The 27,707-nt window shown below is 51.1% G+C and overlaps 2 protein-coding genes across 2 annotated transcripts; one reads left to right on the top strand and one right to left on the bottom strand.

The window, feature by feature from the left end:
- Positions 1 to 451: 451 nt before the first annotated feature.
- On the bottom strand, positions 452 to 10,829 carry RNF207 (ring finger protein 207). Its single transcript, XM_063106413.1, has 16 exons — positions 10,639 to 10,829; positions 9,890 to 10,022; positions 8,592 to 8,736; positions 8,416 to 8,497; positions 8,269 to 8,344; positions 8,065 to 8,190; positions 7,586 to 7,632; positions 7,240 to 7,312; positions 7,080 to 7,148; positions 6,619 to 6,687; positions 6,440 to 6,537; positions 5,630 to 5,816; positions 5,296 to 5,481; positions 5,024 to 5,075; positions 4,586 to 4,703; positions 452 to 706 (listed from the first exon to the last, which is right to left on the bottom strand). Exons 1-16 carry the CDS (start codon positions 10,827 to 10,829, stop codon positions 622 to 624), a joined length of 1,737 nt encoding a protein of 578 aa, XP_062962483.1. The 3' UTR covers positions 452 to 621.
- Positions 10,830 to 15,145: 4,316 nt separating this feature from the next.
- On the top strand, positions 15,146 to 22,206 carry RPL22 (ribosomal protein L22). Its single transcript, XM_063104776.1, has 4 exons — positions 15,146 to 15,227; positions 17,005 to 17,109; positions 19,176 to 19,300; positions 22,005 to 22,206. Exons 1-4 carry the CDS (start codon positions 15,216 to 15,218, stop codon positions 22,147 to 22,149), a joined length of 387 nt encoding a protein of 128 aa, XP_062960846.1. The 5' UTR covers positions 15,146 to 15,215; the 3' UTR covers positions 22,150 to 22,206.
- Positions 22,207 to 27,707: the final 5,501 nt, after the last annotated feature.

The following is a 27,707-nucleotide window of genomic DNA, read 5'->3' as shown; positions in this document are numbered from 1 at the left end:
TTTTGAGTTGAGGTTCCCCTGAAATATCTGAGCAAAATAAGTGGGGAGAGGGGACTAGTCACCAACCACAGTGTGACCCTAGACAGTTCAGCAAACTCTGCACACCCTCTAGGCCCTTCCTGATTGCAGTTCCATGCCCCGCCCTGTGATCACGTTTTACTGAGAGTGAAATAATGAAAGATCAGCCTGCGACAGTGACGTGGCTGTCACTGCACATTCTTCTCTCCCTCTGGCAAGTGTTTAGGCAAACGCGGTGGCTCCTGCCCCAAGACATCCTCGTCAGTCCCGTTTTCTCACTGAAGTGAATTTGATTCCCTCCCTGTAAGCATGTGCAGCTCTCAGTGGTGCCAGCAAACGCAGGCAGCAACCACAGCGGCTTGTCCAGTGTTGGTGCTGTCTGTCAAGGTCGCATTTGTTATGTGTTAACTCACTTTTGTAAGTCACTTGTCCAGGTTAAGAGGCTTTCTGCCCTCTCACTTTACAAAGGGAGGCCTGGCAGAGGCCACAGAGCTGGTCAGCGGCGAGCTGGGACCAATGGGAAAAGAAGCCCGTGATGTTCTTTGTCCTTGTATCTGTCCCAGACATCAGATCACGTGCCCCCTCAGGCTGGGAAGTCTTGCTCTACCTGGCCGGGGTCTCACCATTGCTGCTGTCGTCATACGTGTGCTGTGGATTCTCCGGCTGATCATCCACGGGTGCCTGGAACCTGGGCGAGAGAAAGCAAGTCCCGGGAAGCTTGAAGGGAGCAGAGTCGGCCTCCACGGGGCCTGAGCTCACTCCGCACAAACACTAAACCTACGCAAACACTCAGGACCGCCCAGCACTTCATCTCTTCTCAAATACTGACTGAGCTCTGGTGGCCGGCCAGGGCCAGGGCTGTGATAGTGGACAGGAGAGGCCAGGCTGCGCCTCTTGGGAGCTCCCCGCTGGTCAGGGACAAGCTGAGGCTGGAAGGAAGCATGGTGGGCAGGGACACAGGGCGCAGGTGGCCAAGCCCCACTTTAAACAGGGTAGGTTGGGGGCCTCTGCTGACATTCAAGCTGAGGCCTGAGTGACAGAGGGACCTGTGAGACACTCTGGAGCAAGAACATGGCAGGCAGATGCCCAGAAGAGGGCGCCGGTCTGGCTTCTGTGGGGGAACTTGAAGGCAGCTGATGTCAGAGGTGGCAGGGAAGGTTCCCAAGGGAGCTGTTGGCCCCCACTGAGATGGGAATCAGGCTCTTCAAAGACCCCTAGCTGTGTGACATGTAGGAGGGGCAGGGAGGGTCGACCGTCGTGGCTTGGACAAGGGGAAGCATGGAGACCAAGGCGGGTGGACTGAGACAGAGGGAGTGGAACCAGCAGCACTTGGGGATGGGTTGGAGATGGGAGTGGGTGAAAGGGAGTCCCAGGCGTCTCCCTGGCTTTGCACTTGAGCACCTGAGATGAGATGGGAGTAGCGTGTCAGGGAGTCATCAGGAGTTCTGGCCACTGTTGAATCTGAGACGCCTGTTAGACGTGCAGGCGGAGGGGCCCAGGATGAGGCCGTGGGAGATGGTTTCAGAGCTCAGGAAACACTGCCAGGAAGGGATTTGGGGATTGTCTATAGCTCAGTGGTTTTTTGTTTTTTTGGCAGCTGGTCAGTATGGGATCTGAACTCTTGGCCTTGGTGTATAACACCATGCTCTAATCAACTAAGCTAACTGGTCAGCCCTCAATGGGGTTTTCAATCGAGGGAACTGGAAGAAGTCATTTAAGGAGAGAGTGTAGAATAAGAACACCTGGGACTGAGCCCTGGGACAACCGGGTATCTGGGCATTAAGCCGAGGAGGCAAAGCTGGCTAATGAGACCAACAAGGACTGGCTGGAGAGGCAGGAAGGACACCGGGAGGGCAGGGTATCTCAGAACCGAGAAGGTTGTGTGAAGACCACCACGGTCCCCCCTCGTGAGTGCCACTGAGAGGCTGGGGGAGGTGGCTCACATTTAGCTGCACGGTCGCCGTGACTGGAATAGGAACAGATCTGGTGGGGAGTGGGGTCAGGCTGGGGGGTATGTGGGTTGAGGCAGCAACTAGATACCCAGAAAGGGGGGCCATGAAGAAGATGAGAGACACCCCTTCCTTGCCCGAGACTTCCAGGAGTTGGGCTCCAGCCTGAGCCTGTTTCCATTTTGCTGAAACTGACTGTAGACACCATTTCCAGGTCGAGCTGGTGGCTCTGCTAGTGAGTCTCCCCTTGGGAGCAGGCAGTAAACACACGTAAAGCCACCTCTCCCCGAGGCAGAGCACATGGAAGGAGAAGTGTGCAGATGACAAGAGGATGGCCTGACACGTGATGACAGCATGAACAAGTCTGCGCAGTCAGCTCCAGAACACTGTCCCCACCCCAGAGGCCGCTTTATGTCCTCTTCATGTCCTCCCCAGATGATCACCATCCTGACTGCTGGCACCATAAGTTCTGCCTGGTTTTGAGGTATTATGGAAGCATGTGGCACCTGGGATAAATGACTTTGAATGTCTGCTTAGGAGCCTGCATGCAACTAGTCCAGGGTAGACAGGAATTTAATCAAAGTTGTGCAGAGTATGATGAGTTTAACCTCCCAGAACAACATGTTAAAATAGTCACTTGACACATGACTTGGCATTTCTAGGTTAATAGGCCTGATCGTACACACACACTCTAAATTTCCTTCTCAAACTCACTAAAACTCCAATAAAGACCCAATCAGCAAGGAGAAAAAGACCTCTCTAGGTTGACAACAGGAAAGGTTGACACTAGAATTTTGGAGCCGGAGAGCACACGAACAAGCAGTAACTAATTTAGCAGACGCCAGCAGATATGAGAAACCCAACCTGGAAACTAACAGCGGGGCAGGCTGAGGACTGACCCAGTTCACACTGTAGACTCCTCAGTGGGCTTGGGAAGTTGCAACAGCACTGCCTCTGCAACAGGGAGGACAGGCGACAGTCAAGATCCCCGCCACTGAGCCACTGCCCCCCTCCTGTTGCAGCAGAAGTCTGACGGATTCATTCTGTGAGGGCACAGTTGACAACTGTACTGAAAACCAGGAAATCAGGTATGCACGCAAATAGTCCATACAGAGGCCTTCCAGGAAGGAAACTGGAAAAGGCCCTAAAACCGACACTAGTGCATTCCAGAAGCGCAAGAAGAACCCACCCACCCAGAGCCCCTCCGGTGAAGCACCAGCATGTGCGCAGAGCTCCCAGTCTGCTTTTTGCTTCCAGCTCCCCCGAATCCCCCCAGTATGAGCAGATAATCAAGGATTACCTGGCATCTGAGAAAATCCTTTAACAGGGAAGAGAGAAACATAAATAAACAAAAAGCAACTTGGAGGAAAGAGACTTCAGGGAGAAAACTTCCAAAAGGAAAAACAAAACAATACAAAACAAAACAAAAACCCACCTATCAACCTCAGAGAAGTAAGATATTGTGTTCATGAAACAACAGGATGCCATGAAAAAGGACAGTCAGGGTACAAAGAAGAGCTCTTGGAAATTAGAGGTGGAAAACAGGACAGAAAAGGTAAATTAGAGCACCAGTGCATGAGGGCCAATATCCAGAAACAGGAATTTCAAAGAGAGAAAAAGTGAAGAAGTCACCCAATTCAAAAATAAGGATGCCAGAACCAAAGGACCTGCATTTCCAGACTGAAAGGCTCCACCAGCACCCAACCTCATGAGTGGAAGCAGACCCTCGCTAATGTGACATTTCAGAACACTGGGAGCAAAGAGAAGACTACATGCTTCCAAAGAGAATAAGTAGGTCACATTACAAGAATCAGAAATCTGAATGCCTTCAGACTTCTCAACAACCACCTTGGGAGCTAGCCAACAACAGAGCGATGCCTTGGAAGGAGAATCCTTCCCAATGTAGAATTTCCATTCTAGAATTAGATCCCAGTGAAACTGTCAGCCAAGCATCAAGGTAGAATGGAGACATGCTCACAGCTGGGCTGTCCAGAACTTGTGCCTTCTGTGCATCCTTTCTCAAGAAGCTGCCAGGGCAGGGGCTCCACCAAAACATGAAAGAGGAACCGTGCGATATTGGAGGCAGTCAGGCAAATGGAATCCCCGGGAGGGTGGTGGAGAGAGAGTCCAGGCTACAGCCATGCCCCAGACCTACAGGGCAACCAGTCCACCCTGGGGCCGAGGGACTCAAGAAACAGGCTCCCTGAAGAGTTGCCACCATGACCCCTCTGTAACACCTTTTGATGCCTGTGTCTGCTGCTGAGAGAGCCTGGTCCAGACTCTGGCCCAGACTTGGCTTGTCCTAACCATGCACTGTTGAACTTCCCGCTCTCTCCTCTGTGTCCTGCAGTCTGGATCTGCTGAGGACCCTCACGACCCCCCAAGGTGTGCATTCTGCTTTGACCTACTCCTGAGAGCTGGAGGTAGTGATTATTTGCCCAGAAGCAGAAACTCAGAGCAGCCCACTCACTTGACCACGTTTTTGCAGATGTCCAACACCTGGTCCACTCAGATGGACCTTCATGACCTGGTCCACTGACTGCTTTCTGAATGTGTGACACCTTTCCATGCACATTCTGAGGTGTCCCGGCGGCCCTGGGAACACCCGCCAGCCTCACCTGGGCTCCAGCCTCTCCTTCACCTTGGCAATGGAGCGGACGTAGGGCATGATCTGCCTGGTAATGGTGGTCAGGTAGGCATTCTCCTGCTTCAGCTGGAGAAGGTCATGGAGCTGAGCTGTGGGGCCAAGGCCAGAGTGTTGGGTCTTGTTACCTCCTGAGTCCCACTCTCTATCCTGGCACCATCTAAATATCCCAACTGTTTTAATGACTACCTCTAATTAGGGAGCAGGGCACTCGGGGAGGGCACTCTGCTCACTGAACCCTGAGCTCAGCTGCATGGTTTGGGGCCAGTTAGCAGCTGGGAGGCAAGGCCAGGCACTAAGGGCAAGAGTATGGAGATTCGTATCTGGTTAGTGGCTGATGACTTCCTTCCCCTGCTAGCATGTAGGTTAGCTTCGGGACAGGGACTTCACTCAGCAGCCAGCTGTGTGGGACCTTCATAAATCTCCTGCTCGTTAGCCACTCGCTGATAGGATTCCTCCCAAATCTGAAAGAAAGAAGTTGGAAGTCGGATGTGGCACTGGTTGGAATTTCCATTGGTGGCAATTTTGTCTCTAGCTACTCAGGGCCACAGGGTTCCAGAACCTGCCACATTAGGTTCTCATGGGGCACCTGGCCAGGTCCTCTTTCTCTCCCTTTCTGTCTTGGGATAGCCCATGTGTTCCCCGACAGGCAGGGTTGGAGTCAGGTCCCACAGGAGGGGCTACCTCCTGGAAGACCGCTCTCAGGCCCTCCAAGGAGGCATACTCCGTGGCGATCTGTGTGTCCAGCTGCAGGGACTTGTGCAGGATGTCTCCCATGATCTCAGCCTTGATGAGTGAGTGGTGCTTGGTGAGGTCCCGGTGCAAATCCTGTACTTGGTCCTTCAGGTTCTGCATCTCCACCTGTAGGCCCTGCATGGGGAGGCTGCGTGAAGCCTGGGCCTCAGTTGGAGGGATGGCTTCCAGCCAGGCAGCCGGGACAGCTCCCTTTGCCCATCACTACACCTTGGTAAGGAATGGGTGGGGGCCCTTCCCACCCTGAAGGTCCCTGGCCTCTCACCTGGTAGGAGTCTTCATAGCGGCGGCAGTGCTCCGTGAAGGGTGTGTCCTCACCCTCGGCCAGCAGCACCTTGGTGCTGATGGACCGGTGCAGTGTGGGCTTTTGGACTGGTGACCCTGACATCTTTCCCTCTGGGGAGGAGCAGCTGGGCCCCATCAGCACCTTGGGGCCTGAGCCCCCTGCCAGCCTGGGGAGGGAGCCAGTGTGGATGCGGGGGTGGAGTGTGGGGGTAGGGTCTTCCCCTCCCTCGGCTTCCCCAGCAGCCCTTCGCTGCTCAGTGCTCTCTGCCAAGCCAGCTGTGCAGCATGACCTGGAGCTCTGAGGAAGCCTCATGTGAGGCCCCACCCAGTGACATGAGCATGGGCATGTTTTAAAGCTCCCCAGGGTGGCTCCAGAGTGTGGCCAAGGGCAAGACCATCGGGATGCTGCCAGGGCGGGTCCTGAGTAAATGGTGTGCTCACTCCCATGCTGGAGAGAGGAACTTTGGGCTGACACCTCATTTCTCTTGGTCTCTGGGGTCCTTGGACATGAACGTGCCAGTTTCAGCATTTCTCCTAACTTCTGTGGAGTCTCCGGCTCTCCACTGGGCCCAGGAATCAGGCCCCCAGTGGCTTCAAGCTACCCAGACAGCGTCCAGCCCAGCTCTAGGTGCCCCAGCCAGCACCTTGACACTGTATTGGGAGCTCAGAGAGCCGGGGATGGAGGAAGGAAGGGTGGCATGTGGACTTTCCCAGATAATCAGGCCTGTGGGCAGCCTTTCCCCCATAGGAACCCTGCGCCCACCTGCCCTCCCCCTTGGTCACTGCTCACGTGTTGGAGCCACCTGTGGCAGCAGCCGCCCTGCATGGCCCCCACAGCAGCAGGGGTTCCAGGCAGCGTGCAAACTCTGTGCGGTGGTCACTGGCAACCTGGATGATGGGACGAGGTTGTGAGGCAGCCTCCACTGCCTCCGGGACCCCGACCCTGGCCCACTTTGGCCACCTGCGCACCTTGCTGCTCTGTGCTGGCCTTAGGCGGTGAGGCCGCGTGACGATGCCCTGCAGCCTCTCCAGCAGTTCCTGCAGGTGGAGCAGCCAAGGGCAGGAAGAGGGGAGGTGGAGGTCGGGGGGGCCCCAAAGCAAGTCTGTCTTGCGCACTTTATCTGGTGTCCCTTAGAAGTTCCAACCCTCCCCATCCCCAAATCCACAGGAAAGTAGGTGGCTGAACTCCAGAGACACTCTGCACTTTGGGACAGTGGAGGCTCGTGCTCCCTTCCAGCTTTCACTGTCCTTTTAAAAGGGACTCACCCTAAAGGGTTTGTAGATGATGGAGTGGAGGAGGGGAAGGTAAGCCCAGAGACCTCTGGTCCAGTCTCTAGGTGACAGGCTGCCAAGCCCTGAGGCAGCAGCCTCAGGATGCAGGATGGACTCCTGGTTGGGAGGGGAGACCTGCAGGAGCTGGGGAGACTCACGTAGCCCAGGTCCAGGAACTCAGCCTTGTTGGCCAAGCTGAGGAAGGAAGAGCAGATGACCAGGTGGACCTGTGGGAGGGGACACTGCTCAGTGCCTGGCCAGGGGAGGAGGGACCCTCTGGGCTGGGACGCCCAGCCCCTCACCCCCAGCTGCCCTTACCTGCAGGGTGGGCAGCAAGGCAGCCAGGTGGGAGAGCTGCTCCTTGAAGGCCTTGTCTTTCTCTTCGTATTGGCTGGGGGAGGGGTCAGGCTGCCTGGTCTGCAAGGGGAGGGCTGTCCACCCACCTAGGGGGGCCTCAGGACTTGCAGTCCCATCTCCCCACCAGCTCTGTAAGTCCTTCCCTGTCACCCCTTCCATGTGCCCTGGGCCACCCTGCCCCCCTCAGCTGGGTGGACACCTGGATGTCTTGCTCCCCAGAGTGGGTCAGGGCCTGCCCAGGCCCAGGCTATGAGTTGGGCATAAGGAGGCCAAGAGGCAAGGGGAGGGAGACCCCGCCACCACTCACCTCTGCACAGTCTGCAGCAGCAGTGCTTTCCTCTCTGCCAGTTTGTCCTGTGAGAGACAGCCTGCTACTGACCCCGCGTACCCAGCCCTGCCACTCCCCTGGGGCACCAGCCACATACATGCTGGTCAGGCTGCTTCTCTCTCCAGCCTAACAGCCCCACCAGGGGGCGAGAGGCCTTCCTTCCTGCATGCCACTGCCTGAGAGCCTGAGTACCCAAACCCTCCATGTCACCTTCTGCGCCAGGTCTTCCCTGACCACTCCTCTCCCCCACCCCCCCACCAGCCTAGGCTTCTGCTCTGGAAACTCTCCTGGCAATTGTGATTAAGTCAGTCCTGGAAAGCAGTTAGTCCAATGCCTGCTGCTGTCCTGCCACACTGGAAACTCCACAGGCAGGTGGGGGAGTCTGCTCTGCCTGGCCACCGGCTCCTGGCTGATGAGCTGCGGGACCTATGGCCGCCGGGTCCCCCCAGCCCCATCACCTGCATGCTGCCGAACAGGGCGTGGATGGCGGCCTCCTCCTCGTCGGCGCTGCGCCGCACCTCCTCCACCATGGCCTGCAGCAGCGCGATGGCCTCCCGCGTGGCCGTCTGCAGGGCCTTCACGGCCTGGGACGGATGGGCTCGGGCTCAGGGCGCCGCCGCGCGTCCCACAGCCCCGCCCGCGCGCCCGCGCCCCGCGCTCACCTGCACCGCCTGCTCCAGCCGCTCGCAGCCCTGCACGTAGGCCGACTCCAGGTCCACGCAGCGCGCCCGGCCCTCCCTGCGGGGAAGCCGCGGGTGACGCCCGCTCCCGGCCGCCCCCAGCCCCTGCCCCTCGCCCCCTCTACCCACCCCTGCATGTCCCGGAAGCAGCGGATGCACAGCAGCGACTTCTTGTCGGTGGAGAACATGATGTAGGGCTCGGCGTGCAGCGCTGCGGGGGGCGGAGGGCGCGGTGAGGCCCGGCGCAGTGTCCGTCCCGGTCCCCACCTCCAGCCCGGGTCCCCAGCCGCTCACGCCTCACTCACGGCACTTCTGCAGCACGTCGCGGCTCCGCTGGCCCAGGGCCACGATGTCGTGGCGCGCGAACATGCGTGCCCGGTGCGTCTCGTCGCGGCAGCGCGCGCACAGGGGCTGGCCGCACGTGTTGCAGAAGTACGTGGTCTCCGCGTCCTGCGGGCGGAGCGCGGGCTCAGGCGGCCCGCCGGGGCCACAGCGCCAGCGCGGAACTGCCGCCGTCCCGTGTCCCCGTGCGCCTGTCCCAGCCTTGGGCAGCGGCGCGGCTACACGCAGCCCTCTCCCGAAATCCCGACACGCAGCGTTCTAATACACCCATTTAAGAGATGAGGACACTGAGGCAGACGCCCGGAAGGGGCTTGGAGATGGAGTTCCACGGGTGCGGGTGGGGAGCAGACACTGCATTTGCAAGTTTACCTAGGACACAAGTGTGTGTGTGAGTGGTTTGAAGGCCCCTCAAGCTCCCCTTGGCACCCTCAATAGTGGCCAAATGGTGGCGCAGCCACACCCTGGCCATCTGGAGTCACAGCTCAGGAGGGAGAGGAAGGGCAGTGAGGGCTTGGGTGGCAGCCCTGGCATTGACCCCAGCAACGGCTATGATAAAGCAACCCGCAACTCGGTACCTTGGCATTCAAGGCCATTTCCTCACCAGACGTCTCTGCCTCCAGTGACTCTCCTTCCGCTGATCATCTCTCTACTTCTGAGTTACACATTTCTGAGCACTTGCTCTGCATGCTGGAGCTTTTGCTACTGCAGGGCAGCCTCCTGGGATTCACAGTACCCTCCCAGGCTCCACGGGCCACAGTCCCACGTGCCCTTTCCAGCCCAGCTGGAAGCCTTGCCCCCAGCTCCTTGGTCTTTCCTAGATTCAGGCACCGGAACGTCCCTCCCCAACAGCATACCGTCCTCACTTCCACTGAAGCTTTAGCTGCTTACATGCTACTTTGGGAGCAGAGGGTCCGCCAGGGTCAGCCCAGGCCTATGAATTGGACTGCCCTTCCTGTGCCAGGTCACAATGCCACCCTGAGTTGGGGACAAGTAAGCTCTCTCCAGATCAAATGGCCTTAACCTCTGCCACTACCTGGCTATTGACTTAAGTCACTTGCCCTGGACTCCCCACCTGTATAATGGGGTCAGTCTCCCCACCTGTATAATGGGGCCACATTCAGGGTCCATGGTGCCTTAGGGAGGTGTTGGAGAATCCACTGATGGGTCATCCTCTGAGTATATGTTGGGGGCATGCCGCCAACATCAGGGACTGAGCAACCTGGCACCCACTGCTCCCCAACCCACCCCCGGCCGCTCCTGCCTGTTTGCTGCACTCCAGGTCGCAGTTGGCACAGCGCACAACTTCCATGCCTTCCCCGGAGCTGTCCACCAGGAACTGCAGCAGCCTGTCCACCGGCGGGAGCCCGCTGGGACCCATCACCACAGTCTGGTGTCTGCGGAGAGGGCTGCAGCCAAGATCCACTCCTTCTCCCAGTCTCCCCACCCCTCACATTCCAGGCTGGAGCTAAAAATAGTGGCCTCTCAGGGATGGGATGCACCCCAGGCCTGGGGTCTGCTATAAATATCACAGCCAGTGCTTACTCTGACCTGGTCCCTACCCTTGCCCAGTCCTGGGCAATGCTGTAAGAGTGTGGGGTTGGTGCCCTGGGTGTCATAAGCAGAAGCCTCTCCTTAGCACCCTCTCACTGCATTGGACAAATTTAGGGCCACCCCCTGGTAACTTGTGCCCACGAAAGGTATATTAACCTAAGACTTCTGTGACCCCCAAGGGAGTTATTGGGACTTCCCTGACCTGTGCGCAAGCTCTGCCCTTGCCCCCTGACTTCTTGTGTGAAGTCCTGGGCCAGTAACCACTCTCTCCATACCTCTGTTAACCTGGTCTGTAAAATGGGCAGGAGCCTTCAAGTTCTGGCTTGGAGATCTGTGGACTGGGTGCAGCTTCTTCTAGCCGTTTCTGCCTGGGTTGGAGCCTCACCGTCCCTGCACCTGGGACCCTTCCAGGGGGAGCCAGTCTTGGGGAGGGATCTGTTGGGGCTTTGGGGCACTCACTGGCACAGCGGGCAGGCGAGGCGGCCGTCGGTGGCCCGGCCGCGCAGGCAGCCGGCACAGAAGTCGTGGAAGCAGTCCAGCAGGCACGGGCGCTCGTACTGCGCGTGGCACAGCGGGCACACGAGCGGGTGGCCGCTCGCGGCATCCGGGGTGCCCGGGCCCTCTAGGGGCGCGAAGATAGCTCCCGACATCTGCGGGGACAGCGCAGGACGGCGGCTGGGGGCGCGCACGGAGCAGGGAGGGCTGGCGAGGGGCCGGCCGCTGGCTGGGAGCTGACCGCCCCCCGAGCCCCGCTCTGAGCCCCGCGCTGTCGCCCTGGAAGGTCAGGCCGCCGGACCGGGCGATGCGTCCTGCCCGACGCCCAGCCTCCCTCTGCCCGCTCTTCTCCCGCCTCCTCTCACTCCCACCCCCGGAATTTCCCGCCCGGTGTCCTTTGGGTGACCCGCAGGCGACGCCCCTTCCGCAGCCCTGCTCGGGCGCGGCGGGGACCCGGATCGAACTCGGGCTCCCCGGCAGGACACCGCGGCTGGGAAGGACGGTGCCAGGCGAGGGTCCGAGGCTCGGACTGCACCCCTGCTGGGATGACAGAGCCCGGAGCCGCAGAAGCGCCACGCAGAGGGGGGCCCGGGGACCCTGGTTTGGGGATCTTCAGGGCTGCAGAGGCTCCCCCGCGACTTGAGTCCGAACAAGAGTGGGTCCTCGCAGCCCCGTTTCCACGACGACCAGCTGGGGACGCCCGACAGCGGCGGACGGACGTCCCTGCACACATTCCAGCACTTGGGAGTGCAGCGAGAGGCCTCCTTGGGAATCCTGGGCCTGCCCTTAGCTGGCTGTGGGCTCTGGGCCAAGTGACTGACCTCTCGGAGCCCCTCAGATCCGGGGTAAAAGAGGGACATCTCCCGATAATGGGATGAGGCTCCAGTGGAACAGCCCACGTGAAACACTGGGCTTCCAGATAATTAAGGCCCCGCCCCATTGCCAGCCAAGTCCCTGAAAGAGGGGTGGATTGGGCGGGAGGGTGGGAGGGGAGGCGCTGAGATTTTCCAGCAGGGCTCCGTCTGCCGTTCCTGGTCTAGCAAATGCCTCGTTGTTGTTGTTGTTGTTGTTGTTGTTTTGGGGTTCTTTTGGCGGCTGGCCATCCTGGGGATCCGAACCCCTGAGCAGATGCTTGTTCATCCGAGTGCCATTTTCTCCAGAGTGCCCTCCCTTCCCAGGTCGACACAATCAGTTATCAGCTTTTTCCACCCGTTATCCTGAACTCCCTGAAAGCAGCTGCTGTTTCTGTGCCTCTTGCAATCACAAAGACCAGAGTCTGACTCCCTAAGGTCCTCAATAGTTACTAATCAGTTAGAAAAACTAGATGATATTTGAGCTGGGTTTTGAAGCATGGGTAGGAGTCTGCCAGGAGAAGAAGGAAATGCAAAAACTAACTTGTTCTTTTAAGGGCCTCCCTAGCCCTGGTTCTATTTGTGCTTCAACAGCAACAATGCCTAATGTGTATGGGCCAAGATATTATTCCAAACTCTTTTACTCGTATTAACTCACTTAATCCTGACAACAACCTTAGGAAGTAGAAAATGGGGTTGGCCTGGAGCTCACTTGGGAGAGCGTGGTGCTGGCAACACCAAGTCAAGGGTTAAGATCCCCTTACCGGTCATCTTTAAAAAAAAAATAAAAATAAAGAAAAAGGAAGTAGAAAATGTTACCAGTAAGTGATTGAGTGTATGCAAAACTGGGTGGGTGCTTCATAATGAATGATGCATTAGCTTCCCAGTAGGAGGGAGATGTTGGTCTTGATACTTGGGCTACTTTAATCCATCCATTTTTGTCTTCATGTATTTGGTATTTATTGTGCATCTTCCAGATATTGTCCTTGGCACTGGGATATAGAAGGGAAAACACCAGCCAAGGTTGACCAAATACACAAATAAACAAATACAACAATGACAGACTGTGTTAAATGCTCTGAAGAAAACAAGGACGATGTCATGGAGGGGGGGGGCATGGAGCTTAGGGCCACCCTAGATAACCATGGGCAGCAAGGGGCACTGAGCTTGAGACTCCTGGAGGATCAGAAGAAGTGAGGAAAAGCCAGGAAAAGTTCCAAGCAGAGGGAATAGCAAGTGCAAAGTCTCAGAAGTTGGAAGCAATTTAGAAAAAAGAAAAGAAGACCAATGTAAATGGAGATAAAGGACTCAGAGTGGGGAGTGGGCTGGGAGTGAGGCTGAGGATGGGGATGGGGTTGAGGATGGAGGGTGGCAGAAATAGAGGAGAGGTGACAGTGGGCTCATGGGGGCGAAGGTGGTCTACTGGACACTCCAGACCAGAGATGTCAAAGAGGCCTTTGGCTGTACAAGTCAGGGGTCCAGGGAGAGGTAACAGCTGCACACCTAGACTTGGGGAGTCATATCTAAATGCAAGAATCTGGGTCATGTCTAACAGTCAAGTATAGATAAAGATGAGAGGAGCTTTGTGCCCTGCTGTTGCACTCTCTTTGTCACCTCTCTTCCCCTGGGTGATGGAGATGCAAAGGATTACTCAAAGCCCATTTCCTCTGAGTAGTGAGAAACCCTGAAGGGGTTAATTTCCTGGAACCCTCAAGAGAGAGGCATTCCTCCTCAGGAAATTAACACTGGACTGGGGTTCTTAGTATTTATTCTCCAGGCCAGAAAGTTACAGAAAATGCACATAGGTGGAGTTATGGCTAAGTATAGTTTAACAATAGAGGCTGGTAACATCAGTGAAATAACCAAGTGACATTCCATAATGCAATTTGCAAAAGGTTAAGTCAATCCACCAACAAAAGCTTGTTCTTAGCAAATACTGTCTTTTCCTACAGCAGTTTCCTCAGTATGTTTACATAACAATAAAGTAAATTTAGGTTAATCTGCTCCAAGGGCATCTGTCTTTGAGCCAGCAATGTTGATGTGTTACAATTCTTTATCTACAACACAGACTTTAGCCTGGGGAAAGTTTCCTGTCTTTTGCAAGCTTGACATTTCCATATGTAATTTTAAAAAGTTAGGTTAAACCTGAAACTGTAGGGCTTTGGAAACTAGGCCCTGTGAAATACATTTGCTTTATAAATGTTAGTATACTCCACACCCTGCAGTATTTCAATTCCAGAGATGAGGACTCAAGCAAGGAGATGAAGCAGGAGCAGCCAGTGAGGTGGCTTTTTCTCTTTTAAGAGAGGAGACATAAAAGAATGGTAAGATACTGATGGGAATGAACCAGAAGGAAGGATAAACTGATGATTTCATGGGAGGGTAGTGATGTCCTCACATAGGAGTTGGCCTCAGGTGGGAGCAAGGACACTTCTTCCATAATAACAGCAGGGAAGGCAGAGCCTGGGGGGTATAGACGCTGCTGGATGGTTAGGTGTGGAGGCAAGAGTGGCTGAGAATTCTCTTTGGATTGCTTTTATGTTTTCAAAGAAAGAGTAAAGGAAGTTATCACCTGAGAGGGAGGTTTGGGGAGGAGCTGCTGGCATTCCAACTGGAAGTCACTTAGGAGAGGGTTTTAGGATTGTCAGCAGCCCTGAGTGCTCCCTTAGGGCTGGGAGTCTATCAGCCAGGGTCCAATCAGGAGACAGCACACTATTTTTTAAGAGAGAATTTAATATATAAAAGATTGTTAACAAGGTGTAAAAACTTGTCAACTGGGTAACCGAAGGAGTAAAATAAAAACAGCAGCGACTGCAGGAAGCAGCCACCACTCCTAGAGTAATACATTGCTCTGTGTTACTGAAATGCAGAAGGCGGGGGGATGAAGACCCTTGCTACTCCGTGTTGGGTCCCTGAACCAGCAGCATCAGGATCGACTGGGAGCTTCCGAGATATGCAGAGTCTCAGGCCAATGAAACCCGCTGAACTGGAATCTGCATTTCACCCAGACCTCCTGGTGGTTCCTACCTACATACCCATCTGAGAAGCACCGGCTGAAGACTTTTTGGAACTGGGAAACTAGCAGGCTTGAGCTGGACAGGAGGTGGTGATCAGAGGGTGGGCGGCTTCAATCTGAGACTGTGGAGAGGTCACACTGGACGGCACACTTGACTGCAGCAGGCAGGCCTAGCGCAGAGGGACACAGCCCCGGGGCACGAGCTTCCCAGCTGGGCTTCTTAGGTAGGAGGAAGCCACAGTAGTCCCATGGGAAACTCTGATGGCCTAAATTTCCCCATGGCCAGAAGGGATTTCCCCACCTCCCCAAGTTAATAAGTCCGATTCCCATCCCACTAGCTGATAATTTACGGTTTAGTGAATTTTCTTATTTTTCTTTTCCTTTCAAGACTTTCCAAAGTTGAGCCAATCGCTTTATTTTTCTTTGGACTCGTCCAGTCTGGCTCCCCCCCTCGGGTCTATCGTAGTGGAACAGGCCGCCCGGCCTGGGAGAGGACGGGATTTGCATTCAGGGGAAACCAATAGCTCCCCGATCGTACAGAACCGAGAGAGATGGTGGCGATCGAGGGGCGTGGCAGAGCGATCAGTGCCGCCTGGACGCTGCGTGTCCTGCGTACGGCGGCCTCTTTGCGTCTGCGTAGTTCGCGGACCTCCCTTTCTGCCTCCGCAGCCGCCATGGCGCCCGTGGTTAGTATGGCTCCGCGTGAGGCCTCGACCGCGGGAGAGGCACGTGGGCATCGCGGGGCCCGGCTCCTGCCCAGGCCCGCGGGAGACGGCGCTCTGCAGCATCCGGCTGGGCTGGGCTGGCAGGCCGGCCGGAGCGGGCCAGGGCCGCTGCCGGCCCCAGCACGTTGTGGGAGGAGGAGGCCGCGGCCCGAGGCCCGCGCGGAGATCCGGGAGCTCTCAGAGCCCGCGGGTCGGGCTCGGTCCCCTGCCTGCGGCCACCGGGGAGCCGGGGCATGGGGGGGTTGCAGGCTGGGCCCGTCACTGGCCCTTGGAGCCCGGCCCCCCGGCCTGCTTACCTGGGCGGAGAACGGGGAAGCAGAAGGGGACCTGCCACCTTGGGGAGTCCCGCACTGGGGACGCCCATGGGCAGGACCCGGGGACGAGTGGAAATGGTCCTTGGAAGGGTGGCCTGGCCGGTTTGTTTTCAAAGTGGAGGCTGGTTTGTCTGGGTGCTGCCACAGATCCTTTCTGGTGTAGGGCCCAGGCCCAGCTCCATCCTCCTCTAGCCAGGGTGGGCTGGGCAGGGCTGCGCCCTCCCAGGTTACTTAGAAAAAGTTGTTTTTCCATGTTCTTCGCCCCAAGATCCTGCTTTTCCTCGTTTGTTGGCATTCCGTGGTTAACATTTCCGCTTCTCTTACTCTTTCTGCCCGGTGAGCTTTTAAATGCTTTTATATATTTGTCTGCTTTTGGTTTAAAACCTCCCTGGGAGGCAGCAAGTCCATCGCGCGTGGGTCTTTTGCCTGCTGCTTGTGTCTTTCTGGCGTTAGATATTAAAGCAGCCCTCTTGATTGACACTGGGAAGAGACGTTGTTGGAAAAAAAAAATCAGTGGTTTTTGTTGTAGCAATATGTTTGAAAAGTTGACCCAGTTAATAGAAAGGTCTAGATGCAGTTGTTTCAAATATAAAGGAAAGGGAGTTAAGACGTATTCTTGGAAAGGTCTATTTAGATTCTGCAGAGCCTTTTAAAGTGGAAGTACAGATAAGGAGGTTGTACAGATGCGTTTTTAATGATGTCTGAGTTTGTAGAGGGATAAGATTAAGCTTTATGAGAGTAAAGAAGCTGGAGCCTCATAGGATGTGCTCTTACCGGTGGTTTGGAAGTACTCATTAATGGATTAAACCAGTCAAAAGGCCAGAAATTGTTGACAGTAGTATTGTAATAAGATCGTAGGTTTTGATCCTTAATGTTGTCCAAACCAGAGTGGACAAGCAGTTAGAGTACTGTGCAGTTCCCTTTGCTGTTCCTGAGAAGGTAGGTGAGACACAATTAAGGGAGAAGAGATAAAGTGGATCGGGACCCTAGTCTGGAGACATAGAACAAGGATTGATTTCATATTAAAGTTGTTTTAGGTATGCAAGTTATTTGTATAAGGAATATTTCTTGAAACTGTATTTGGACATCTTAGCGCAAATGGAAGGAGATGTTCATTTTACTGTGATTCATAAACTGACTTTCATGCCTTTAGAGATTGGGGAGGCTGGAAAGCTTGAATGGGTCAAGAGTGCTAGAATGATTTCTCCATCAAATGGGCATGACACTCAAGCTCCTAAGATGTAGAGCAATATCTTCTGTATTATCCCCCTGCCACTCTTGGGCAGAGTACAGCATTTGGTGCTCATGCAAGGGAACCCAACTCCAAATACAGTATGGGCTTTTGTACTTCTGACCTTTTTGGTACTAAATTTTTTTTCGAACTGGTTGAGCCTTCATCACTTATCGTTTGTATACTTTCTTAGAAAAAGCTTGTGGCCAAGGGGGGCAAAAAAAAGAAGCAAGTATTGAAGTTCACACTTGACTGCACCCACCCTGTAGAAGATGGAATCATGGATGCTGCCAATTTTGTAAGTTATATCCTCATTGTTGCACTGAACCTTTGAGATACTACTGGGAAAATGTACATTTCTCTGTTCAGGCTTATAGGCAGCACCACAGTTCTGGCGTTATCATTTACCTCTAAGAGCATGGGCAAGTTACCTGTTTGTTCCTAAGTCTTGCTTTCTCTTGTGTGTGAGGCTGGAAAGTTGTGGGGGTAAATGGGATGGGTTTACAATAAACAAGGTGGGCTCTAGCACATAGGTACTAGAGAATGATCTTATTTTCCTCCTCCTCCTTTCCTTTAGTTTCCAAAAATGATTTTACGTAAAAGTTACCAAGAAAGAAGCAGACTTCATTGAGTCCAACATCCCCCTCGCACTTTGGTTGTTGAAGCATAAGCAATGGGCCCTGATCCTCACTAGGGGCTGCATCCGACCTGGGCCTCACTGCTTGGCTGTGGAGTGTCAGACAGGTGGCAGCAGATCCTGAGGTTTTCCGTTGTATTAAGCACCGGTGCTTCAGTTTACTTTAAAATACCTTGCTTGCTGAATGTGATTGGCGCTTGATTTCTTCAGACCTTGCTCTGTACTGATTTGTTGTCCCTCTCTTTGGTCTCATTCTCCAGTATTCCTCTATTTGACTTCAGTCTAGAAATAGGAAATAGTCTTGCTGCCACATTTTGAACCTGCCGCTTGGTTTTGGCACTTTTTTTTTTTTCCCTCTCTAATAGCTACACTTGGGGAATTCAGACTTAGTATTTGTGTGCAGAAGTCTCCTAATTTTACATCCGTTCTTCATAGTCCGTAAGGTCAGCTACTACCAAGATCAGTATTATTACAACAAAAATAACTTTCACATAAAAAAAATTAAAGCCTTGGTCTATGGCCACTAATTATACAGAATGGAATTTGGGTAACCTCCTGTGGTTTATTGCCTTTAGCCTTTTGCATTTCTATCCTTCACAGAGTCCCTCAGCTGGGGCTGCCGGTTAGGTCAATTGGTTGGAGCGCGGTGCTGATAACACCACGGTCCAGGGTTCGATCCCTGTATCAGCCAGCTGCCAAAAAAAAAAATCCCTCAATTGGCTCCTTAGTTCTTTATCTGTTCAGTGACTTTTTGCTTTTCTCTGTGACTTCTTCCAGTTTGGTATCTTCATGGTGGCCCTGTCCTGGCATTATCCCTGCCTCCCTTCTTGTTTGAGCCATTCCCTCTATACACTCATCTATGTGTGTTAGATTGTCTTTCCTTCTTCTAGAAGCCTCCTTAAGGGAGAAAACTTGAGCCTCTTATGAGTCTTAAGATGCAAAAGTCAAGATTTCTGAACTGCTAATTCTCTGCCTCTTCTGTGGTTAACACATTTTGGAGTTTTAAAATAGAGAATTATAGGAGTTTTGAGCTGAAAGGGACTTCACCTCATTGCAATAGCAAGAAAACAAAAAAAGCCCTTTTTGCATAAAGATTCCTGAAGCCCACGGAGGTGAATGACTTGCCCAGCCTCACATGAGGGTTTGCAGAGTCTGTCTCTGGGATCCGGGGTGGCTGCCCCTTCTGTTGTACCATGTGTGTGGCTTGGAGCAGACTTGTAATTCTTTTGGTCACTGTATGTCTTGCTCTTTCTGCTAGGTCGAGCACTTATTTTCTCCCATAGTGCTGAGAACGGTGCTGTCATACTCCTTAGACTCAGAAGTTGCCTGCAGCTTTAGTTGTATGTACCTTGGCACAGTTTGGCCTTGGTTTCCCTGTCTGCTCTTTAGCTTTGGACCCATGAGTGTGTTGCCCACTAAGCATTCCAGGTAGAGGTATATTTGACCTATTGACGTTGTGTGGGAGTGGTCACATGTTTATGCTGGGATGATATGTTCATAGTATATAATACATGTAAATAAGGTTGAAGAGTGCTATTTTCTACCTGCTATTCTCAGATTTTAGACTTTATGTGAATAGCTAAAGATTTGCTATTTTTTCTAAAAGACTAAATGTTAAAAAAACCAGCTATACTGTATTGGTTCAGTGTTGGGAATACAATAAAATATTCTCTTGAGACGGGTGGACCTGTCACTTCACTCATTGGTCAATTTGACAATTTCTACAGGAGCAGTTTCTCCAAGAGAGAATCAAAGTGAATGGAAAAGCTGGGAATCTCGGTGGAGGGGTTGTAACCATCGAAAGGAGCAAGAGCAAGATCACTGTGACTTCTGAGGTGCCTTTTTCCAAAAGGTACGGGAAGGAGGCGAGTGTGACCAGTGTGCACCCAGTGCCCACCCTCACCCTGGGTGGGAACGTGGCCACCTGCAGAATAGTTTGTTTTGTGGCTGCTTCTGTTAATTTCTGGAATAGTGCCCAGTGTGGGAGGCAGTGAATGAATGAATGTTATTGTGGTAGTTAACAGTATTCAACTTTTGGTTGTTTTTAAATTTTGTCTTTCACAGACTAAAGTATTTCAAGTAGTAAAGGTGCTCAGACTTGCTTAGTCTGTATTCTTAGAAATGAAGATCTTGCGTCCTCTTTCTCTAGATCACAGTGAAGAGCTTTCATTTTTAATTCCATTTTTTCCCCCTGTAAGTGCTACTGTGGCATTAAGTAAGGAACCCAAAGATCTCAGTTTAGACTGAAGCCACTCCAGTTAATTACTATGGGCCCATTTTCTTTCTTTTCAAGATGGAGACATTAATTCACTTGCCTCTTGCCACTTTATATGGTTGTTTTGAGGATAAGGTCAAAATGCTTTACAATACTCACTGAAGAATTGCACATGTTTACACCTAGCTCCTAGCCCAGGGCCTAACACATTCTTAGGAGTTTTTCATCATACTGAATCAAGTAGTGAGAAATTTTAAGTTGTGTTAGGACAAACTGGTTATAGTCAAGCCTTTGCATTTATTTTTAACTGTACCAGTGAAATACCAATTTTAAAGCTTCTTTGAAGTGTGCACGGTCTGCCTGACTGAGTTATTTGCAGGGAAGGAGATTTGATAGCGTAAGAGACAGATACAACTCTAGGGCCTCTGCGGCAAACAAAACATCCAGATTGCTGGGCTTCAGCCGAGTCTGTGGGGAAGATTCTCTAACCTTTCTGTCACCTGTTTACCTAGGGTGAAAATGTCTCCCGATACATCTTACTTCAGTTTCACAGATTTTTTTTTTTAAACAGATGACTGGTAAGGGGATCTTAACCCTTGACTTGGTGTTGTCAGCACCACGCTCTCCCAAGTGAGCTAACGGGCCATCCCTATATAGGGATCCGAACCCGTGGCCTTGGAGTTATCATCACTGCACTCTCCCAAGTGAGTCACGGGCCGGCCCCTAAGATTTTTTGTTTTTTACCCAGTGGAGAAAGGAAGGACCCTTAATCTTCTATTATAGCTTTCCTATTTTGATGATGATAATTTTATTTTCCTGAAACATTCAAGATGTCCCTAATCTAGAGCTTTTTCTTCCTTGTCTCTGAGCGTCTGCAGGTTTTTGCCTGATTTTTTTTTCCCCAGCATTCTATTATGAAAATTTTCAAGCTCCCTGAAATTTTTAGTTAGACAGCTTATCTGAATGCAACATGGTAGAAATAATAAATGATGAAAGAATACATTTTAGATGGAACGACCACATTGATTTTCATGTAGGGAAAGTGGATAGAGATAAACTGAGATCTTCACATCTTTGTTAAGATTGTTTTGTTGGCGTAGGCAAGACTAAGACAGTATTCATTCCTTGGAGATGGTGAGTTTGTTGATTCATTAACATTTGGGTCCTTACCGATATGCCAGGGATACCTGTGCATTTTGTTTAGTCCACATGACAGTCTGAAGGAGATGATAAGTTTCAGGAGTCCCATTTTTTAGTGGGAAGAAGTGAGGTTTGGTAAGATGAACTTGCCCAGCAGTGGGTTTGTATAGCGTTATATTCCCTCTTCTGTGTAGTTTTTGGGAAGAGGCGGAATAGCTAACCTCAGGGCCTCCTAAGCAGACAGGTGAGAAAAGAAGCAAATCGCAGGCTTATAGGATCTTTATGGAGTTAGGGTGTTGGGCACAAAAGCCAGTCCCTGCCTTTATACAAAGAGTGAGTTTTCTAATGAGCAGTGTGCTGTGGTGACGGTTCACCTCTCACCCACGGTAAGGCAGCAGTTAGGCAGCAGATTAGAAGTCTGAGTGCTGTCTGCTGGAGTGAGGACAGTGGCAGGGTGGCGCTGTGTACCCATGCATTGGGGTAGTGAGCATCATGTGGCAGAAGGGAGAGTGCAGGTATAACACAGCCCCAAGAAGCAACCCTAGTAATGAAACAACCTCAAGAGGAGGTTTGAATCAATGAGATGACAGACATGAAGTACTTGGAGCTCATTGGAAACCAGGTGATTCCTCAATAAAAGGTATTAAGGTTATGGGCTTACCTGTCAAATTACTACTGATAGTTTTCTCTAGTGGTCACTAAAAACTTTTATAGGTGTTAGTTGTTGTTTAAGGGACAACTGTTACGTCTACTTAATCTGTTCTTCTTTTTTTTTTAAAAAAAGATGACCGGTAGGGGGATCTTAGCCCTTAACTTGGTGTTGTCAGCACCACGCTCTCCCAAGTGAGCCACGGGCTGGCCCTGGCCAAAGATTCTTTCTTTATTTATTTTTTAAAAAGATGACTGGTAATGGGATCTTAACCCTTGACTTGGTGTTCTCAGCACCACGCTCTTCCAAATGAGCCACAGGCCTGCCAATCTGTTCTAATTTAATTGCCAACCTAGACGACATGCAGCTGACACATTTATTCATGTTAGAGCATTGGCTGGGTATTTTTGCTGTATCTGCAGTTTTTGAAGGGTGGAAAAACATCTTGAATTGTAATGATTTTGAATGTGTGGGTTTGATAAAAGTAAAAATGTTTCAGAATGCAGGAAGGCCACCTGTCTAGTGCGGTTCTCAAGTGTCCTTTCTCTGCAGGTATTTGAAATATCTCACCAAAAAATATTTGAAGAAGAATAATCTACGTGATTGGTTGCGCGTAGTCGCTAACAGCAAAGAGAGTTACGAATTACGTTACTTCCAGATTAACCAGGATGAAGAAGAGGAGGAAGATGAGGATTAAAACTCACTTATCTGGAATATTTTGTATAAGTTCTTGAATAAAACTTGGGAACCAAAACGGTGGTTTATCCTTGTATCTCTGCAGTGTGGACTGGACGGAACAGTGGAAATAGTAGTAAAGGCTTCCACTCAGGCTGCCACTCACTCACCTGTAATTACTCTTTTTCTTGAAAATTTCTGTTCTTGTGGTAGTGATACCAAAATAGAAGGAGAAGGCTAAGGGAACTGAGGGTGATTTGACTTGAGCAGGTAGATAAGGGTGTGGAGATACAAGCTTCGGGTAGTCACTATTTTGTTTTTAAAAAGTGTGACAGTCAATGGCAGTGTCAATAAAATGCAGGTTTCTGGGGCATTTATCTTATTTTCATTTTCTGATTACAAGTTACTCAATGCACACGACTATGTATGCTAATCCTTTTTCTTCCTATAGAAATAAAATGTGCTTCCTTAGCGTTGCTGCATATTCCGCCACCTTTCATAAAAGAGCTTGGAGAGCTGTTGTAAAAGTCCCAGGTTTTAAATTAAGTAAATGTGTACAAAAATGAATTTGTAAATAATCGTGTTTCTACAAGTCATTGCAACAAACTGTCACTTTGGCCTCCAGCAGAGGGAGCTGAAGACAGGAGTAATAAAAGCTTCCAGATGTGGCCTCCTGTGTGTTTCCCAGTAACGGGAAGCCTTTGATGCTGAGAGCTCTTGTGTCTTTCATGGAGGGTGGCATGAAGGAGGTGTGATTGCCGAGGAGATGGGAGATACCCAGGAAATAGCTTCTTCCATGCCACTTAGGCCATGACTGGATTTAGTGTCAAAAGTCATTTTGCAAACAGAAGGAGGTGTGCCTGCAAGATACTGGGGCAGAAAACGAGGCCTCATCTTGGGATTTTGTGCCAATGTGTGCAGAGGCTAGAGAACTGTGAAAGGTTGTTATGGAGGCTAGGAAGATGTAATTGTTGCTAAGCGTGACTTTGAAAGAAACCCTGATGCCTTATGGTGCTCTTCTGAAATCCAAACAATTCTGCAGAAATGTCTGCCTTGTTTTACAATTATGGCGTATAAAACTCATGTTTTTAAAGAGCTTGCCTACAGCTGATTTCCACACCTAAATTCTTGTGCTCTGCGAGTTGCATAGCTGGAAATTAAATGTTCCAAGCCCGACTTTGGCTCCAATTTAACATTTGGTGCTCCTTGGATTGAGTTTAGCATGTGGAGGCTTTGCAATTTCATTTGTGGTGAAGGCTCTAGCATTTTCTATTTCTATGCAAATTTCTTGAGGCAGAATTGTTTGCACATTTCTTCTCTGCCCTCACAGAAGGCAGGGTTTCTTTCAAACTCAGTGGAGGCATCAGTTGCTCTTTGGCTGTGTCCCTTGCCATGATTATCAGCTATAAGTTTGTGACCTGGGTTTGCAAATTTTACTTGTTGCATTGATGTTGCCATGTAGTAATTTTTAGTTTCATTGTTAAAAAAAAAAAAAAAATTGAGCCCTGGGCAGAAATTAGCATATAAATTTTTTTCTAATTAGTCTCAGATTTTAAAACTTGTAATAAATTGAAACTCATTGGTTTTTCTATGCCTTTTTGAACTCTTGTAATTGAGTTTTTATCATATTTTATATTAAAGTGGCTAACACATGGCTGCTGTTGTGTGCAAGGCTTTTTTTTTTTTTTTTTTTAAAGGACTGGCATGTTAATCTGGTTAGTAGCAAAAACTTTGTCCTCATTGATTAATTGCCATATGACGTTACCTTGGTCTTTGTTAGGCTTAGAAAAAAAAGTGTCTTTTATTTCCATTTCCCTCATCTTAGTTGTGCTGTTTTGCCTCAGTGAAATTCTGGAGTTGGGCATAACTGAACTCTCCATGTAGAATTTCTTCAGATCCAGATCCTGGAGAATTACTTTGCAAGCAAATAACTTTTTCTGATGGGGAATATGTAGTCTGAACTTGAATTACATTACACCTATCACACTGTCTGTGTCCAAAGTTCATTTTAGACCAGTTTTCCCTTTTATGTGACTTGCCTCATGCCTACCTGTCTGATCTGAAATAGTCAAGGCACAGAAGCAGATTGGGGTCCTGGAGAGTTTCAAGCTGTGCTTTAAGTTCATGCAAGTCACAAAATAGGAAGTTGGTGTAGTCTTGTTCTTGGCCAACTCTGGTTTCCACAAACACCCTCTCCCCTTTCCCCTGAGTGTGTAGGTGCAGCCGAGGAAATAAGAGGTGGGTTAATGCCCCTAAGTGTTAGGATCTAGTCATTTCTAAAGGTTTAACATGTTTTCCTTTCAGAAGCCTCCTGTGATCCCACTTCTGTGACTTTTGCAGTGGTGAAAGTGTGTTTTTTGAATAGCACCCCCATATCTCTTCAGCTTGTAGCCAAGCGCTGAGATACACGGGTCTTGACTTTGCTTACCGGTAGTGCCAGTGTAGAGGCAGCCAGAAACACAGGGACACGTGGGAGTTTGGTCATACCAAATGGCACTGAAGACAATTGGTAGATATCGGGATATTTAGACCTTAGCTTTTTGAGGGGACACTTGATTTCTTGGAAGGTAGGTGAGAAGGAACCCAGTGAGGGGATCATGGTCTGTCCCTCTGTTAAAGTCACTGATAACTTCAGGGAAACCTGGGAGTTGGTGTTGACACCAAGCTTGTCAAGTGTTGCAAGCCAAGCTGCATTCTGGCCCTCCCTTGGTGAGGGGGACAAATATAGGGTGTGGGTCCCTTACAGGAGACAACTGCAGATCTGCAGTACCGAGGGACAGACTGTCTCTCCTTAGGTAACTCTTGGACAGAATGCTGGGCTGGCTGGGGTCTGAAGCCCCGGGGCAGGGAGCAACTGAGGTTCCAGGGCAGTGGACTGTGGGCCCACCACCGAGGGAGAGCCTGGGGAAGGTCCCACCCATGTTGTTGGTTGGATCATGGTACTGGGCCTGTGTCATTTGGGGGAATAAGCTGTGGAGGTTGCTTCTCTTCCTGGAGGGAGAGGGAGGTAGGAAAGAGGCTTGGTGAGGTGGATTTGCCATCTCTGCAAGGAGGAGGCCACCACCTGAAGGAAGCGTCATTTGAAAGGAGGGCTACCTTTCAAATGATGCTATAATGGCACTTACCTCTGGGAACAAAAACCGAATTTCTCATCCAGCCATTTTCCTGTCTTTGGGATGGATTTGAGAATCCACATTCTTTATCTAGGCTGTTTTAGGGCAAGCTAAAAACAGTCTGTTGAGGCTTTGCCGACTAGCTGAGTGAGCTAGTTCCTCCAATTAGCATCCATAACTACTTTAGGGCGCACACAGGTACCTGTTCAGGTTCAGGGCCCTGGCCCAGGACTCCTTTTTGAGAAGCTCCCTTTTCCCCTGCAATCCCAAGTGATCTGGATCAGGTGGCACAAGGTCCACACTGAGAAACAGCCTTCAGGGCTGGCAGGTTAGCTCAGTGGGTTAGAGCGTGGTGCTGATAACACCAAGGTCCAGGGTTCGAGCCTTGTACCAGCCACTAAAAGAAAAAGGCTTCAAGTACAACAAAGTTCCTAGTGCTGTGGGGGGCGTTGACCCTTCATTCCACAGAACACTTTGCGATCCTGAGTGATGTGATCTCACTCCTGCTGCGGGGGAGACCGAAGCAGAATTTTGATCTTTGCTTTTCTTTGGCCTGCGTGGCTGGCCATGAGGGGATGTAGGTACAAGCATTTCATTGCCCTTAAGAAGCCTAGTGTCACAAAGGGACCATCAGGTGGCCACAGTGTGGAGATACGTTGGATGAACTGTCCTCAGGCAGGACTTAGGGTGCCTGTATGAAGAGTTCATGAAGCCCAAGAGTGGAGTAGCTATTTCAACTCTGTTTTTGAAAAAAAAGTTTTTTCTTTGATGCTTTTATAACCAATGTATTTTTTAAATATTTTGATTTTTGAATTGTCACTGAGGTGTAATTACGAGCTCTGTGATCAGCAAACATGAGGATCTTGTCTCCCGAAACTGCAACCTTAATGATAGGCTTGTTCTCGCAATTGCAGAATTTATTGAATGTTCAACTTTTTAGGGATTGCTTTTAACATCAGGCACTTTGGGTCCATTGTCATTAAAATGCACATTTAATTGTTTAACAGTAATGAGTTCTCCTTTAAAAATTACCAGAGATTTGTAGTCAAAAATCCATCTGTTTCTACCATTCCGGTTTTGTTTTGCTTTGCTTTTGGTCCTAGCTGCAGTCATCGGGAAGAATGGGAGGGCGAGGATGATGATGAACATCTCTGCTCTAATTTGTTGCCAAATTAAGCAGCTGGAACTGTTCTTTCTTGAACGATATCTTGACTTTCTCAGCCTCGCCTTGGGAATTGAAGCCAAGGGTAACGGTGTGTGTGTTGGGGGGACTCTCTGGTGGCGAGAAATATTGCAAGTCAGAGTTTCTACAGTGGGACATGGGACCTATGAAAGTGTCTAATGCCCACCATTAGAGAGGTGTTGGGGGGCTGGTAACTAAGGGGTGGGCATGTCTGGTGGTGCTTAAGGTTTCTGTCCTGGATGGTTACCATTTAGGGGAACGGGAGGTCTGGAGAGAGCAAGGAAGCCTTCCCAGGGAGGATGCAGGCTCTGCCTGAGCCCTAGTGATCTGGGCTCCCCTTGGCTAGCTGCTCGGTGATGACAAATACAGCCTTAAACACGGGCAGGCCCTGGTCTCTCAGCCTGCCTCCCTGCCAGCTGTGCCTGTCCCCTTGCAGGTGCCTCCCACTGGGCCTATCCGACATCTCTATCTACAGCATGGTTTAAAAATGATCTGGGACATGAAGGGGATTCCTGTCACACTGCACTTTAATCCTGGAAGGCTGGACAGACCTGCCCTTGCCCAGGAGTAAATGAAGAGGAGCTTTTGTTTGGGGTTGGCTGGCAATTTGGATGGGAAGAAGGGGAAACTTTGCTACAGATCTTTCCAACCCTTCATCACCTTCTGGCCTGCAGCTTGGACCCACCGTGGTTTGGGTTGTGGTGACCTCCCCAGGAGGTCTTACACTGGAGGCCCTCGGCCAGGTGGGTTCAACTCTCCTGGTTCTCTGAAGGTGCCAGGACAGGGGATGCCAGTGTGGCAGGGGCACTGGTAAACATGGGCCTGTGTGGGGCAGGTGCTCAGTCGCCACCTGTGACTTGGTACTGGAGGGGAGACCTCCTCCCCCTGCTTTTGGCTTCTCAAGTCAGGCAGCTTCTGAGGGTCTCCAGTGGGTTCCACCAAAGTGTATGGTCCCAGGCAGTGAGATGAGGGTGTCCTTCCCTTCCATAAGGGTTAGAGAGCCAGCAATCCCTCCGGCCACGGAACTTCTGTGTTCTTCGAGTGGCTTGAAGACTTGCTGCAGCCGAGACTGAAGGCGCTCATTTAAAATTGCAGCTTTGCTCCCGAGGGCTCTGGCCTCCATCTCCACCTTTAACAACCCAGGGCTGCTGGCGGCGGCTCCTTCCCGCTCCGCGACAGGTGTCGCTTCTGAGCGGGAGTTTTGGGCACAGACAACGCAGATCTGCACCACGCCCAGGAGTCTGGATGTGTCTGAGCCGGACCCAGCCTGGAGGGGCGCTTTGG

This window comes from Cynocephalus volans, chromosome 8 (genome assembly GCF_027409185.1).
Source record: "Cynocephalus volans isolate mCynVol1 chromosome 8, mCynVol1.pri, whole genome shotgun sequence".
In the NCBI taxonomy this organism is placed as follows: domain Eukaryota; kingdom Metazoa; phylum Chordata; class Mammalia; order Dermoptera; family Cynocephalidae; genus Cynocephalus; species Cynocephalus volans.
This window is presented reverse-complemented; position numbering and strand designations above follow the sequence as displayed.

Coding starts and splice junctions, on each gene's coding strand:
- RNF207 (XM_063106413.1), bottom strand. CDS start 10,829: ATGTCGGGAGCTATCTTCGCGCCCCTAGAGGGCCCGGGCACCCCGGAT. Junction 10,023..10,638: donor CTCGCCTGCCCGCTGTGCCA/GTGAGTGCCCCA, acceptor CCCTCTCCGCAG/ACACCAGACTGTGGTGATGG. Junction 707..4,585: donor AAGGAGAGGCTGGAGCCCAG/GTGAGGCTGGCG, acceptor TCTCTCGCCCAG/GTTCCAGGCACCCGTGGATG.
- RPL22 (XM_063104776.1), top strand. Junction 17,110..19,175: donor TCATGGATGCTGCCAATTTT/GTAAGTTATATC, acceptor CAATTTCTACAG/GAGCAGTTTCTCCAAGAGAG. Junction 19,301..22,004: donor GAGGTGCCTTTTTCCAAAAG/GTACGGGAAGGA, acceptor CTTTCTCTGCAG/GTATTTGAAATATCTCACCA.